Source organism: Onychostoma macrolepis, chromosome 10 (genome assembly GCF_012432095.1).
Source record: "Onychostoma macrolepis isolate SWU-2019 chromosome 10, ASM1243209v1, whole genome shotgun sequence".
NCBI classification, from domain to species: Eukaryota; Metazoa; Chordata; class Actinopteri; order Cypriniformes; family Cyprinidae; genus Onychostoma; species Onychostoma macrolepis.
In genome coordinates, this window is record NC_081164.1 from 17,799,467 (window position 1) to 17,815,985 (window position 16,519).

The 16,519-nt window shown below is 36.5% G+C and overlaps 1 protein-coding gene across 1 annotated transcript; it reads right to left on the reverse strand.

Moving 5' to 3' along the window:
* Positions 1 to 3,019: 3,019 nt before the first annotated feature.
* Positions 3,020 to 16,508, reverse strand: ripk4 (receptor-interacting serine-threonine kinase 4). The gene is given in 10 exon segments (XM_058788290.1): positions 3,020 to 5,524; positions 5,527 to 5,688; positions 6,125 to 6,368; positions 6,891 to 7,003; positions 7,273 to 7,431; positions 8,668 to 8,717; positions 8,835 to 8,983; positions 10,311 to 10,602; positions 14,561 to 14,934; positions 16,261 to 16,508. Coding segments are annotated over 9 exon segments (2,469 nt in total). The 5' UTR covers positions 14,743 to 14,934; positions 16,261 to 16,508; the 3' UTR covers positions 3,020 to 4,406.
* Positions 16,509 to 16,519: the final 11 nt, after the last annotated feature.

Here is a 16,519-nt window from a genome sequence, read left to right on the forward strand (position 1 = left end):
TACGTTGTTTTAGATCAGCTATGTTCAGTTTCTTGTTCTTGTTCTATGTTCAAGTTTAATTTTTAGCTTCTTGTTAAAGTATTTTCGCTGGTGAACAAAAATATACGAGCTAGTCACTTTTTGTCTGAAACATAACTTTCTCACTATTAATTAATTGTTTTAGAACTGTTGTATAAAGCGATATAAAATTGATTTATTTTATTATTATTTTATTTCTACGCATTCCAAAATTTCCAAGACCGCTATTAATTTAATTTTATTTTATTTCATGACATTATGTACTCATTAACGAACAATATCGCCTCGAGCATTTGCTCACGCGGGGAATTCCAGAGAGGAATTTCTCTCTCTCTTTCCCTCCGCATCACGTCAAAGCGACTCGCTTCTATTGCTTTCGATTCTCCGTCCCTCTGTCTTTCCGTCGAAGTCTGTGAAATTAAACCCTTACATAACTGAAATGGCACTAGAAACAGCTACACGTGCCTTTATGAATGTCTAATCAAGACAGCTATTCTGCTGAGGATCCCATTATTGTCACTCTATTCTGCCTTGATATAAAAAGAAATGGCTTGTGCTTTCATCGTGTGCCAGTTTCCATGGGCCCTCATTTGGCACTCTGCGTCTCTGTCATCCTCATAGACACGACTGTCTTGTGAGTGAGTGAGTTAGTGCTCATGCCAAAATCCCCTGCTGCATTCAGAGTCACTCTCCATGTGCAGAACAGTTTTTAATTGAGTCATTCTGGCAAATCATTTGAACAATACAGCTATTAGGAGCACATTTAAAAGATAAAAGAGACTCTTTTCATCGATGAACGTGTAGCCACTTCCTTTTTTTTTTTTTTTTTTTTTTTGAGGTAGACTCAGTTCTCAAATCTCTTGTTTAATTAGGAGCATGATACAAATGTGACAGATTCATAAAGCAATATAAGCAATTTTTGTTTGTATTTCCTTTATTTGTCAGTGTTGTCCATTTATTTGTTTGTTAATTCACTCGCTCTTTTTTTTTACATTTTAAGTTTTGTGCATATGCTCCTTAATGTTCTACTGCTTGAAAAGCATCATTCTTTTTTTAAAGAAAAAAATGTAGCCACATCCTGAAGCCATAAACAGAGCTTGAGCACCAACCTCTGGCCATATAAGATACTGCAACATTTACTCATATTACTCAACATTATTCACATACAGTATATTGTAATCTGACAGCTGACATAACACGTGACAGGAGCTATAACCACTATGATCGTATATTCACTTTTCTTTTTTCTTTTTTTTTTCAATTCAGTATTGGATATTTGGTATGCGTGCGCGTGACAGTATGTCTTGCAGAATTACATGCGATATATTTTAATTTCCTATTTTAAAAATGTATTCTCCTTGTGTAATTATTATGCATGCTATTTTTATGACCCCATAATTTTTAGAGACTATATGTACTGTATTATTATTTTTAACGCCATAGCACCATTTAAGTGTAGGCTACTGCAATAAAGCTATAAGGGGATTATTAATGGTGAAAAGCTTCTAATTGGTTAGACGCCGTATGAGTCTGTGAGGGAAAGATTTACAGTCTTTACAATGGCACGCACTGCCAACTTTTCACAACTCAACTTTAAAAACTGGATATTACGTCAGTATGTTTTAATCCATTGAACGCACTGTATAGCCTACTTCTGTCCCTCACAGCCTCGTTTTCAAGTCAAAAAATAAATATGGCGCTTCCCTGAAGTTCTTCAGCAACTAAATTATACACAATTATTTTGTGAAAATCTAGACGTTAAAAAAAAAAAAACATTTATTTGCAGACATTTCGTTAACAAAGGCACATAAAAAGCTTTTTGAAGCAGAAAGATCTTGCAATTAAATTAGGCTAATAATCGATTATTGCAACAAATAACATCTTATTTTGACAAACAGGAATTTATGTAATCCCACTGCACAGTTTTTCAAAATGCATAAACTAAAAAGCTTTAAGAAAAACAGAATGCTCTTATGAAGTTGCACATTTACTTCTATTTTTCCACAAGGTGGGGCATTGGAGTGGGAGAGGAGAGCATCGGGTTGATTCATGTGTGGATTCAAGGAAGAAGAATGCAGTTCAAGTCAGATCTTGCACTCAAGACATCCTCAAGGAGACACCTGTATGTTCAAGGCGTCACAGTCTATTACTCACCCTGACATCACCCATTTCAGAAGCTTGTTTTAACAATTTGCTTTTCATACCTGAATTGAATTTCATAATTTCTGTAGAGATCAAAATCCTCGCGTTATACTGATTCTCATAACCACCAGATCATATTCAAAGAGCAATTAAGTCTTATTTTATACAATTTTAATCTTTTCTAATGATGCAACTGCTGCGACCTGGGCCACACAAACGGTAGCAGATATAGATTAGGGGAACAATAACTGTATTCAGCTCTTTCCTGTTTGCAGCAGAGCTAGTCAATGAGTAACTTTCCATGCCATCAACCGAGTACAACTGTGAGTGTGTGCCGCATATGTCTGACAGCAGCTCATAAATCAGTGAATTCATCAGCTTTCCGCGAGCACTGGTTCTGCCATCCGCTGAGTGATGTTTGTACATGTCCGCGTGTGTGTGTGCGCATGCACGTTCAAACCTGTCGCTGCACTTTAAAACAGCATCATCTCACAACCTGTCAGACTAGTCCTACCAGTTTTGAAGAAAAAAAGTGGAAGAGGCTCCACATCGTGGCTCCACCGCTGTCTTTTTAAGATAATGAGGTGGTGGCAGTGACACACACTTATGAACAGTAAACTATTGTTTTATGTCTGTTGTTTTTCCTGTGATGGACGTTGCAGACTTCCTGACATTAAAACCAAGTCTATTTCGTCGGTTGCAAGTACATTTATGAAGCACAACAGTTAATTCAAATAAAGGTCACAATTTAGTTTTGGGAAAAAGAAGACAATTAAGACTGACTTAAGTAAATCAGCCAAAAATGCAACAACAAACAACAAATATTTCATATCTGTGATGCACTTTAATTTTCCATCAAATATAAAAGTGTGCAAATATAAAACTGTGCAAACACTATGGATAATGTAATGATATGTACAAAAGGGAAATGACAAGGAAGCTTTATCAACTTATTACAAAATTAAACCTGAAAAGGGTGTTGGCGTTGGATTACTGACTGGTTTGCTATGGAATATTTCGTTTATACAGATGCAGATGCATGGATGCTAACAACAACACAGAATCACATCCAAAAGACCCAGAGTTCAACAGCAGTTTAAAGACCTAGCCATTAAGAGGCTGTCTGTTCCAGACAGTGAAGGGTAATGACGGCTACGCCCACCTTGGCATAAAACAGGGCTCGGCGCAGTGGTTTTACAGAGCGATGAAAAGATAAAGTGGTCTCAGGAATGAGCCAGTGGCTTGAACATGAGGGTACATGGGATATACCCCCCCATACGTCTACCCACACCTGTGATCCTCCTGAGGGCACATTCCCATGGAACAAGCCAAATGGCTCTATAAATGCACATCTCTTTTCGAGTGCACCATTTTAATTATATAATTGGCCTCAGAGCGTTACCATTTCTGTTTAAATTATAGCTTTGAAGTGCAATATTAAGCTGATATAGGGTAAGCTTATTTTAATAATAATATGCTACAACAGAAATGTCTAAACAATTACGGGGTTGCTTGCACTACATCGATCACCACTGCATTCTGTTGTTTTTCCTGTGATGGACGTTGCAGACTTCCTGACATTAAAACCAAGTCTATTTCGTCGGTTGAAAGTACATTTATGGAGCACAACACATTCAGTTAATTCAAATAAAGGTCACAATTTAGTTTTGGGAAAAAGAAGATAATTAAGACTGACTTAAGAAAATCAGCCAAAAATGCAACAACAAACAACAAATATTTCATATCTGTGATGCACTTTAATTTTCCATCAAATATAAAAGTGTGCAAATATAAAACTGTGCAAACACTATGGATAAATGAGAGATATCTTTTTTGTGTACAAAAGGGAAATGACAAGGAAGCTTAATCAACTTATTACATTCTGGTAGCAACAACAAGAAGAAAACGATGAAATCAAAGACATACATCAAAAACAAGTGAAGTGAAATGAAGTACAATATCCAGGCTCTATCTACAGTACCTATATATACACATAAATGCATTTCCAATCACAAAATAACTCTATTATTAAGGAGGAAAGCTAATGAGATCCCAAACCCTGGAGGAAATATCTGTCAATATTCTGATAAATGAGTACTTACAATATGTACATTAAATCCCAATGGATAACAAGTCCAGCATCTGTCAGTTTTTACAATGTAGGAATGAAAAAAGAGGAATAAAGTGTCTATGAGCATATTTGCAAGGGTTCCTAAAGTCCATGAGGTCAAACCCCACTAGGACCCTCAACAAAGTGCCGATTCACACGGAGAGTCTACAGGGATCAGTGTGCCATCAGTGTTTTTGTGGGTGGTGAGTTTCAGAACGACTACTTTCCTCAGGAGCTTTGTTGGAGTGAGAGGATTCGGACTCTCCGGCTCCGATTCCGACGTGTAGTCTAGTGAATGTTCTCCGGTGGGCTGTGGAGACAGCGGTGCTGCATCTGCTCCACGTTCGAGCAGGACGCAGATGGCTTCTTTGTAGCTACCGCGTACAGCCAGGTGAAGCGGAGTGAATCCATTTCGGTCTTGAGTGTTGGCGACGTCGGGGCAGCTCTGCAGAAGCTCTTTGAGGACCTCGCAGTAGCCGCTCTCGGCAGCCAGGTGACATGCCGTGCGAAGGCCGTAGTTGGTGCTCTCAGGGTCAGCACCCTCCGCCAGAAGCATTTTTACCGTCGGTAGGTGGCCTTTCTGTGCGGCCAGGTGCAAGGCGGTGCAGCCGTTGGCAGTCCGGCTGTGGATATCGGCGCCATGTTTCACAAGCAACCTTGAAGTGCTGGTGTGGCCGGTGTCTGCAGCCACGTGAAGCGGAGTGTGGAGGCCATCAGAGGTGAGATGCACATTAGCGCCAAGCTCCACCAAGATCCGTGCCACCCGGTACTGGCCCCTTTGAGACGCCAGATGGAGCGGAGTGCGCCCATCCAACGTCTGACCATCGACATCGGCACCTGCCTGCTTAACCAGGAGCTTCACAATTCCCAAATGGCCTTTCCAGGCAGCCAGATGTAGCGCCGTCCAGTCATCTTTACCTTTCACATGGACGTCAGCTCCACGACTTAGCAAGACCCTCACCACGTTCTCCTGTCCATGGTGGCAGGCGATATGCGTTGGCGTACGTCCCTGAGCATCTATTTCATTAATGGAAGCACAGCGGTCTAGGAGTAAACGGGTCAGGGCCTCGTCGCCGTTCTGGGCTGCGAAGTGTAGAGGTGTGTACTGGTCCTCGTCCTTGGCGTTGACATTTGTTGTTTTGCGGCTCAGGAGAATCTCAGACACTCCCTTCAGTCGCTTTTCCGCGGCCAGGTGGAGGGGTGTGGCTCCGTGAATATTGGGCAAATTAGGGTTGCAGTTACTAAGTAGCAAAACTTAACTGCTTCTTCATTGGCCAGATTCACTGCGAAGTGGAGCAGGTTGCTGCCGCCCTCCAAGAGCAAGTCAACATCTTGTGGTTGGAGGATCTTCATCAGTTTGGCAATGTCCTCAATGCGAATGGCTTCACAAAGCTTCTTCTTCTGTATCTCACTGGAGTCTAAGTAGTACATAAACACAGTGAAGAATAATAAAAATGAGTATAAAGAATTTTATGACACACTGATTAGACTTTTACGATTATCAGATTCATCAAGATTAATGATAATATTTGCAAAATCAAATCCAAAACAAGCAACAAAATGAAAAACAAAACAAAAACAAAAAACAAAGCAAAGCAAAGCAAAAACAAAAATAACAAAATAAAACAAACCAAACATCTAAAAAGAAAAGAAAATAACAAAATAAAATAAAACAAGTAAAATAAAAAAGCAAAACAAAAAGCAACACAAAACAATTAACAAAACATACAAAAAATAAAACAAACACAAATAAAAGAAAAAAGAAAACCAAATAGCAACACAAAATAAAATAAAATACGCATATGTATATTAAACGAAAAAATGCAAGATGCTACACTGTGGCTTTTCTCTTACCATTCACAGCATTTTCTTTTTCAAAGGACAATGTAATTGAGCCTTGGGACGAGAAAGCCGAGTCCACGGAGGAGATGCCTGACAGTCTCTTGCTGGTGTTGTCTTTGCTCTCAAGGGACTCTTCTTTGACATTGCTAAAACTGCGAGACAAGCCGGAGTCAATCTGAGACAGCAGCTCAGACAGGCTGTAGTCTTTCTCAGGTAACATGGCTGACTTCGGCCTCACCGGCTTTTGGTTGTTAGTCTGTATGTGAAGAAAGGTAGAACAGATTCTTTGTAACATTTAAGAACATTTAATCAACAATGAAGATTAGCAACAATGTTTTCATATTTTAGAAACAATGGAGGGAGCCACATGAATTATACATGCATAAATCACTGACTGTAGATGCAAAAAGTTCATTCAAATACGTAACATTTTGACAAATAAAGAACAGTGTATTCTTCCTAAAATAAACAGTTTTATACCCTCACACAGAAAATAACACAGGGGTTCTGTTAAACCAATGCATTTTGGTGGCATTCTCTGTCTCTGATGAAAGACTGTCATCTCGGTAAAACATTTACACTATGTACTTAGACTAAAACAAACAAATACCAAAGAGTTGCCTAATAACTGAGGGACAGGAAGTGTAAACCTCATTGGAGGTCAATCTAAATGACTCATATGAACATAACTTGCTGGAAACACTGCTTTACGTAGTACACAGCATGACAATGGAAAATATCAGTTTAAATTTATGCATAGTGATACATCTGTTATTACCTGTTCACTCGAGGTTGGGGCAGGGCAAAGGGAACAGTCTGGTTCTGAAGAAACGGAAGCTCTGGACTCGTCATGAGGTTTGGTGCACAACTCCTCAGCCTCTGAAGTGATCTCTGTAGGAGAAAGCGAACAATGTTTCAATGAACAATGATAGCAAACTTTTTTTTTTTAAGGAAAGTCTGCTATACCTCTTTGTAGAAATACTTCCTGAAATTACAAAACCTATTCAGTATAAAAACGTACCACAGAACAGGAATGGCACATTGTGTCATGACAATTTATTGGTCTGGTTGCCTGGCATATTCTGTCATATCACTGTTGCAGTGCAACTCTGTGACTCAGCAGGTTCATTACTGGTGTGATCGAATTGAGAGACACTCACCTTGAAAACTGGGTCTGGCTTCAGGGGAATGTGCCCAGCATTTCTGCATAAGGGACAGGAAGCCTGAGCAGGCCTGAGGACGACTGCGAGGAATAATGCTGAGATCTGGACGAACGCCCTTTACCACCTTCACCATTATGTGCAGGATGTTATTCTCTCCTATGAAACAGACAGAGAAAATAAGTAACATTAGTTTTTTTTGCCATGCAACAGAAAATAAGATTGTATTTCCAAATTAAACCGAGTGAAACACACAAAGTCGTATTTCACTCAAAACATGTCTGTTTAGCTGTGCATTTACTGAACGAGCACTGTTACATCCAAACTGATTGCACTGTATTTTATGCATCATCCTCTTTTATTCTTTACTGTTTTAATTCATTTTAAATTTAAAATTTTCAAATCATTTCAAAATTTGAATTCTTTGCTTTTATTGTTGTGATTATTTTAATTATTTAAATTAAACTGACACTTTAAATTACCATTGTGTATGAAATATGCTATATAAATAAACTTCCCTTGTCTTCACCACAAAAATCAACAGAAAAAAAAAGATTTTGTATTACTAAAAAATAAAACTCAAAATTTTTTGTAGTACATTTCCCTTAAATTCAAATTTTTAGTAGATCTGAAATGTTTTGCTTCTTTTATTATTTTGTATCATCGTAATGTTTGACACAATGTGTTTTCATAAAACGATCATAAATTAAGAGCAACACAACTAATTCTACAGTGATGTGTAAGTACTACATTTTAAATTACATTTAAATAATATATTGTTATTTTTATACTAATAAACGGTGGGGGATTAATGTAAACTTTTTTAAATAGACTTTATTTTCTCTAGCAATTTTTAAATACTTTTGTTATACGACATGGAAAAAATATCAACAAGATACTGAAGATATTGGTTTCATTAGACCAGAAAAAAAAAGAAAAGAAATCAACACTTCTCTCAGAGGCCGCTAATTTCATATCCTGTGATTTCAACTTTCATATCGTTTCCGTTCCTTTTGGAAAGGGTTGTTTGGCAACCAAATGATTCCATTCACTGGTGCCAAACACAACAATTCTGCCTCTGTTGACAAAACTTTTTTTTGTTTCATTCTTTCACACTGAATTCTTGTAACTGCTGGTTACTTAAAAAAAAAAAAAAAAAAAAAAAAAAAAAAGTCGTCATATTTTCTCTTCCCTGCTAGATTTACCAGGAAATCACAACCAGATAAACACACAGACACTCCCTCACGGAGAGCCAGTCAGATTGAAATGAATGCCAAAAATCCATGTTTACGGGATCTGATGCCAACCATAGCAAAGATAAACAATAATAAGCATTCCACACACTCTCAATACCAAGAAAAACTTTAAGAGACTTGATTTTACTACTTGTCTTACCTTGATATGGCTTCTTCTGAGTGAGGATTCCCCAGATAACAATCGAAAAACTGTGAAACAACACACGTGTGTTAGACAACATTGACTTTGACAAACATTGACAAACAGAAGCTGATCTCGTATTTCAGTTACAATTTACACAATGACAGCAATCCAAAATGGCTGACCTGTACACATCGTGTTTAGTGTCAGAGATTCTGTCTTTTTCTATGATTCTCTCTGGAGGAAGGTAGGCGATGGTGCCACAAAACCCATCACGGCTAATATCATCGTTCCTGGCAAAGCCGTTCCACCTCGCCAGGCCGAAGTCAGAAATCTAAAATGAAGAACACAAAGAATCCAGCTTAGTCTTTAGACTTCACATTTGAAATCAAATTAGATCAGATTAGGCTTTATGTAAGTGTTATTTACTGTGATTTTTCCAGAAAGTCGCCTACAGGTGCTCTATTAGGCGGGGAAGCCCTGATTTTTCTGTAAATGTGTGCACGCATATGTAGGCGTGTGTGTGCCAGCCCTTCATTAACACTGCCTAGCTTTAGCTTGTTCAGACTGGTCCAGGATGCGTGTTTACATCTAGCCTTTTCAATCCGACACGATGATTCCCACCCATCCCTCGTGACACCTGCTTACTCATCTATGGGAAGGCTGGATATAAACGGGATAAAGCATGGGAAAGCTTTTCCACCCTCAGGGAATTTTCTGGAAAGGTATGTGGGGACCATGAAAAGAAAATGATAGGTGTGCCCTTCCCCCCGTCACTTTTGAAATCCTTATGAATTTTCACGCAGAGATGATCTGACACGACCGAGATTAAAACCGTTGTTCAGTCGTCAACGCAGGATTAGGATTAAAATCCTTCACGCTGACAGGATGTTTTGATGAACATGAAACACATAATGTAACTGTTTATTTTTTCAGTGAAATTTGATCCAAACATCATAATCGTTCCTTTAAGATAATTTATAACCTTTTAAAACAGTGTTTCCCAAATTGCAGTTTGGGTTCATTGATGAAAATCTACTAATAAAATGTAAAATTAAAATGAAACATTTTAAAAAACATTAAAAAGGCGAAATATTTGATTTGTTTACCTGCATGTGATCATTAAATCAACATCGGTGAAATGTGATCATGCGTATGTGTTGAATTTTTTTTTAACTATTAACTTAAAATCTCTTTATCATAGGTGTTCATCTTAACTCTTAATAAATAAACAAATAAAGTCCAAATAAATAAATACAAATTAATTAATTAAAAACAAATTGATACATTTAATGTATTAAATGACACAAAAGAAGGTCATTTGAACTGATTTGGTGGAAAATGGCGTTAAGGCATTTTTCTTTTTCTTTTTTAATGTGTGTTTCACAGAAGAGAGAAAGCCATACAGGTTTGGAACAATATAAGGGTTTGTATTTGTGTCTGCTTTTGCATTATGCATCCTATGTAGTTGACAGACATGTAAAAATCCAGAAAAGAAAACTTGTAGGTGTTTTTTTGTTATCGCTGCATCAAAGTGTGTGATTCATCGCCTGCTGTGATTGATTCCTTGGAAGTTCTAAACCGTGAGCAATAAGGTCACCACCTTTACAGCAAAGGAGTCAAGGCCTCGTCATGACCAGACGTGGCTCGCTCCGGCTCACCTTGATGTGGTAGTGCGCATCCAGCAGGATGTTGGCAGGTTTAAGGTCGAGATGAAGGAGGGGCGGGTTCATGCAGTGCAGGAAGTTCATCCCCACCGCCGTCTCGTGGATGATACGGAAACGCAGCTCCCAGGGCAGTGGCTCCGAGGCCAGCAGAGTTTCCAGAGAGCCCGTCTCCATGTATTCCATCACCAGTCCCTGGGGATCGCTGCAGATGCCGTATACGGGGAGGATGTAGCGGAACTTAGCCGCCTCCATCTTTTTGGCCTCCTCTAAAAGTTCGGCACGCTCCCTAAACGACAAAAAAAACTAATCAGTTCAAAGTCACACCTGTCGTGGAATGTAAATGCCATTTATTGTGTAAGGAATGTCTTAGCATGGGAGGGATCCAGCTGGATTTTAGCTGGGTAACTAGCAACACACCCCATTAATTAAAAAGATCATAAAGAAATCACAGCAAGACGCTTTAATACAAACAACAAGGGAAGGTGCTAAAACCCGTTGGACCTGAGCACAAGCTGACTCATTGATATTATCTGGAGGCATTTTATGAACAATAACACAATGTTTTTTAGCTATGGGCTAAATTTCCTTTATGAAATATAGACAGGGCATCTGAAACAAATAGGTTTTTCACAATGCTGTTTACAGAATATTTATCTGACATCATATTTTAATTACATTCCAGTCTTTAACACTGATAGATATGGGGTGGTATGAATGGCTCTTTTGTACTTTGTTATTACACAACTCCTTATTTATTACACAAGTCAGACAGAAGGCAGACATGAAGGTCATATACTTTTAAAATGGACTTACAAAGGACAACTTAATGAGTTTACAATCTGTTTGCTTAGTTAACAGCACCAGCCATGTACCTCAAGAAATCAATCACAGATATTACACAAAAACTTGCAATGTCAGTAAGTCTGTGAATTGCTTCATCACTTTATCAGTTCAGTGATTCTTTTACTACTCATATGACGTCGATGCTTAAGCAAAAGTGGTCACGTAGGCTAGATCTCCGTTAATTTTAGCGTGTGCTAAATAAATAAATAAATTAATTAAAATGTATTAAAGAATATAAATAAATAAATACTTGCATATATATGAGAAATGTATTCAAAAATACAATAAAATGTATTAAAAAAAACAAAAAATAAGTAAATAATTTAATTTTAATATACTTACTGTTCACATAGAAAATAAATAAAAAATACACAGGGAAAGCAAAACCCTTAATAAATTAAAAATACCTTTAAATGTATTTAAAATACATTTAAGGGTATTTATACATTTATTAAGGGTTTTGCTTTCCATGTGTATTTTTGTATTTATTTTATATGAATACATTTCATATATATATATATATATATATATATATATATATATATATATATATATATATATATATATATATATATATATATATATATATATATATATATATATATATATATATATATATATATGCAAATACACTTTCATATACTTATTGTTAGCATAGAAAAAAAATACACAGGGACAGCAAAACTCTTACTAAATTAAAAATACCCTCAAATGTATTTAAAAATAAACAATAAATGAATAATTTGCTGATATTTTCTACTAAGAAAAAATTAAGGGAAAATTAAGGGAAAGCATACCTTCTAAAAAATAAATTAAATAAGCAATAAATGAGTAAATAATTTCATATTAATATACCTAATGTTCATACAGAGTTATTTTCGACAAAAAAAAAAAAAACTTTTACTTTAAAATGGCTGAGGGAAAGCATAACTCTAAACAAACAAACAAATAAATATATAAAAAAATGAGTGAACAATGTCATTTTAATACACAGTGCGGATATAAATTAGCTTTAAGAACTTTAAGGTTTAAGGCTGAGGGAAAACATAATTCCTTATAAGGTCTGGTAGGAAACAGTTGTGCAGTTCTAACAAGGATGGATAAGTGGGAGGTAAGGAGTGAGAAGATTAACAGGGAGTGCGAAGGTAAACCTTTAAAACTATCCATTCTACTGCCTTGCACTCCTCTATTCTGCCACCCTTTTAAGCTTAACAAAAGCCGTTCTTTTCTTAAAAAAAAAAAGAACGGATCCAGTTCGACCGGTTCAGCAACTCTGCTGAAGCGGAGGCCTGATGGAGCACAGGAGGACAAAGCCTGCTTTTAAGTCTGTGCCCTGTTTAGATGGGGGAGGCAAATTAGAATTCTTGTACCCTCAGATCTCAGGTGCTGATAACCTGTTGTGGTGGTGAGGGTCACATGGAACATCTATAAGATTCTTTTGTTTTTTCCTCCTCAAGCTTGGTGAAGCAAAGTGACATACGCATGAAGATTTCAAAAGCTGGTTTTGCAGGAGGACAGGCTAGATTACAGCTGATGCCACCTTGATAACCATGCCTGATCAAATCTTCCAGCATTAACGACCTGTTGACGCATCCCTTTGTCAAAATAATTCTCATATAACATATCAAAGTGCTACATATCAATAGCGCCTATTCTACATAGAGTTATAGGGCCAGAGGAGTCCAAAAGAAATGCATAACAACACATTTAGCCTGTATGCACCTGTAGTCATGCTCATCCAAGGCTACTGAATTCATTTCACATGCTAGGTCATGCTAGAGGTGCAACTCATAGAGTCTAAACTAAAACAACTATCACAATAAGTAGTCTAAATATTGGTATTTTCATGCAGACTGTTTCAGAAAGAGCTCTATGTCACATTAGTGTGTGCTTCTTAAATGGGTTGACTAGTGACTCAAGACTCCAGCATCATCCACAGCAGACTTACACAACTCATAATAAGCAATTTGAAATAAATTTAAAAGACTTGATATGAAGAGCAATGAGGAAGAATGGAAAATGTAATATACATTAATGTAGTTGTTCATAATTCAATTATTAGGGGAATGTATATATGTATCTGCATATACATACACACTCTGGCATTCAAAAGTGTGTGGTCAGTTAGATTTTTCTTTTTTTCTTCAAAGAAATTGATACATTGATATATTAAATGATTTAAAAAGTGACAGGGAAGACTTGAAGATTTTTACAAAAAAATGTTTCAAATAAATGCTGTTCTTTCTATTCATCAGAGAATCCTGAGAGGGTTTCCACATAAATATTACGCTGCACAAGTGTTTTCAACAATGTTAATAATAATAAATATTTCTTGAGCAACAAATCAGCATTAGAATGATTTCCAAATGTTCATGTGACACTGAAGACTGGAGTAATGGCTGCAGAAAATTCAGCTTTGCCATCCCAGGAATTTTTTTTAAATGGTAATATGTAACAATATTGCTGTTTTACTGTATTTTCATTCAATAAATGCAGCCAAAAACATTTAAACACTTTTACATATCATTATATATATATATATATATATATATATATATATATATATATATATATATATATATATATATGATTGACTGTTAAATTTTTAAATCACAGTATAAATAAGTGACCCATTTACCACAATTCACTGTAAATAAATAATAATAATAATAATAATAATAAAATACAAAGTATTGTATATTTATTTCTTCCTCTATAAGTATAACCAGACATAAAATGTTATCATAGATCATAGATTATGCGTGTGACTGCAACATCTGTGTGCATGCCAAAGCTCTGGGTAATTCTTAAGTACAGAGGGTTACTGGGAAACAAAGCTCACATACAGCCACTCCTTATCATGTCAAGACAGTTAAAGTGGAAAATGGATGTAGTGTAAATGGAAGTCTTTAGACAGATGTTGAGCCATATTCACGGTGTTTTAATGTGTTTGTATGTATATTTGGTGAGGTGGGGGGTCATAATCATAGCTCGAGGCAGTATATTGTTGCAGTTTCCTGACACAACATGTTGAGGGGTAGCGTCTTTTTGCATGCCAGCATAACAAATGTTGTACATAATACACTTAATGGCATGAACATTCACATTGCCTAAAATACATGCACATGGACAAAAATGGTTTTAGGAATACTGTACATCATTTTTGATTTAAAATAAATAATGGATAACCAAACAAATGGATATCAATTAATATCAAAACAAACTGATGTTAAAGCATTTCTCCAGTTCTAATTAAACTATGGATTTAATATCATAAAAACACACTTCACTTGCCCTTGTGGTTAACAAACACACACACTCATTCACACACATACGCACACCTACTTTAAACACGCTTCCAGGAAGTCTAAAAATGTAAAACACTCAAAAAATGAACTTACTTTTCATCTGAATGAAGGCTAGGAGGGCACTTGATCGCCAACCATGTTTTCCATTGTATATGTCGTACTTTGTACACCTGTCCGAAGCCGCCGGAGCCAATCTTTTCCCAACTCCCAAACTCTGAAGCGTCAAAAGTTTTCAGAAGTCCCATAATCCCTGGGGAATTTTCTGGGACGTCCATTTTTCAAGTTGTTTAATACGATCCTGTGCAATCTGGATAGTCTTTTTCACATAAAAAGGTTTTCCGTCAAAGACAAACAGGTTGTGAATGGTTCCTTGTTTTTTTTCCTGTCTGTACAGACGACTTCAGTCTGGCCCTACCCCTCTGTTCAGGTGAGGGGTGGGAGGAGCCTAATGACATCATTTCCTGTGCCTGAAACACACAAAGTGGCAAAGAGTCAATTGGCCAATCTAGTCCTATGACACATATACCTGTTTATAAGCTAAAGGGCATTGGTGACACCCATAAAGCACTGTTTCAACTTCACTGCTTCTAATATAGTGCTAGAAGTTACAAACTTCTCAGCTTTCTGCTCATGAAGCCCCGGAACTGTATTTGACATGGTTATCCAAGCTTAAGGAATGCTGGTTATCACCCAACACCTTTAAAACCTGAGATCACAAGAATGTTAAAATCGTCTCTTAACCCCCTGGAGAAATATACAAGTTCTCTAGGATTACTCAATAATGTCCAGGTTATGTGATACAGCTAAAATGAGTCGTGTGGAATGTAAAAAATCATTGAACCTATTCATAGACGAGTTTATATTAGCCAGAGGTTCAAGCATGCGTGAACTCAGTTTACGTTAATCTACACATAATAGCTTCAGGGTAACATTAACTCGTTTTACACTGAACTGATTGAGTTTACATCCACCAGACCTTCAAAAATCACCTTGCACCGCAATGTTCTCATGAAGTGTCCACACAAAAGTGAGTCACATTGCATAGTTTGATTCATTATGACTCAATGGATTATTTATAAGTAAGGTAATTAATCTTAAATAAATGGTAAATCTTTCCCTTCAGGTTTTTAAAAAGCCATGTAGGTGGTATTTCTGTCATTTTAACCCATGGGAATGTTTGCCTTATTAAGCCTACTGTATCATATTTGATACATGAATTTGTAAAGCCTCTAAATTTTCAACATGATCAAAACCATGCTGCAAAATGCCTTCTGTCATCTGATTGATAGTTCATACTTTTTAGAAAGAAAAATGCCTTGTAGTATAATTCTACACACATATCCTCATTCTTTTTGCGATGAGATGATTTATAAAGTAGCCTACATTTTATTTGTGCATCTCTCAATCATCACGATATTGCATTTTAATTAAAACCACAAAGCCTCGATCATAAAACTTAGCATTTAAATATTACTATCTTACGAAGAGATAGCCTATTATTGAGAGTGACATCTACTGATATTTATATGAATGTAGTTACTATACTGCACTAATCTATCGCTTTGATTTACAAGCTATATGGAATCTCCATTTTACTTTTTAGCCATATATATTACAACATCTGCATGCATATTTTTGGGCCTCTGAATAAAATTGAGGTATATGAGCTCCATATCTCACTGTATCATGTATGTGAGGGCTCCATAAAATGATGCAAAGCACATACGCAAACTTGAAATGTATTTTTTTTTTCTGACTGTTATTTCATATGATAAGCTTAAAGTGAAACTCACTAGAGATGTCAATGGCTGTTACATTGTCTTCAAAAGGAATTAAAGTGGATGCAAAGACAGGATCATTCACACGTGCCTGAGGACAATAGTTCACAGGATGCTCGATGGGTTTCTGGATGCATAAAAGAGTCTCAGTTTAGTAATTAGCAATTCGTATTTGTGTGAGAGAGAACACTTGGGTGGGGTTCAAATCTAAATAAAATAAAAAGGAAAACCTTATGTCTCCATTAGAATATCTTAACCTTTATATGTTATTCAT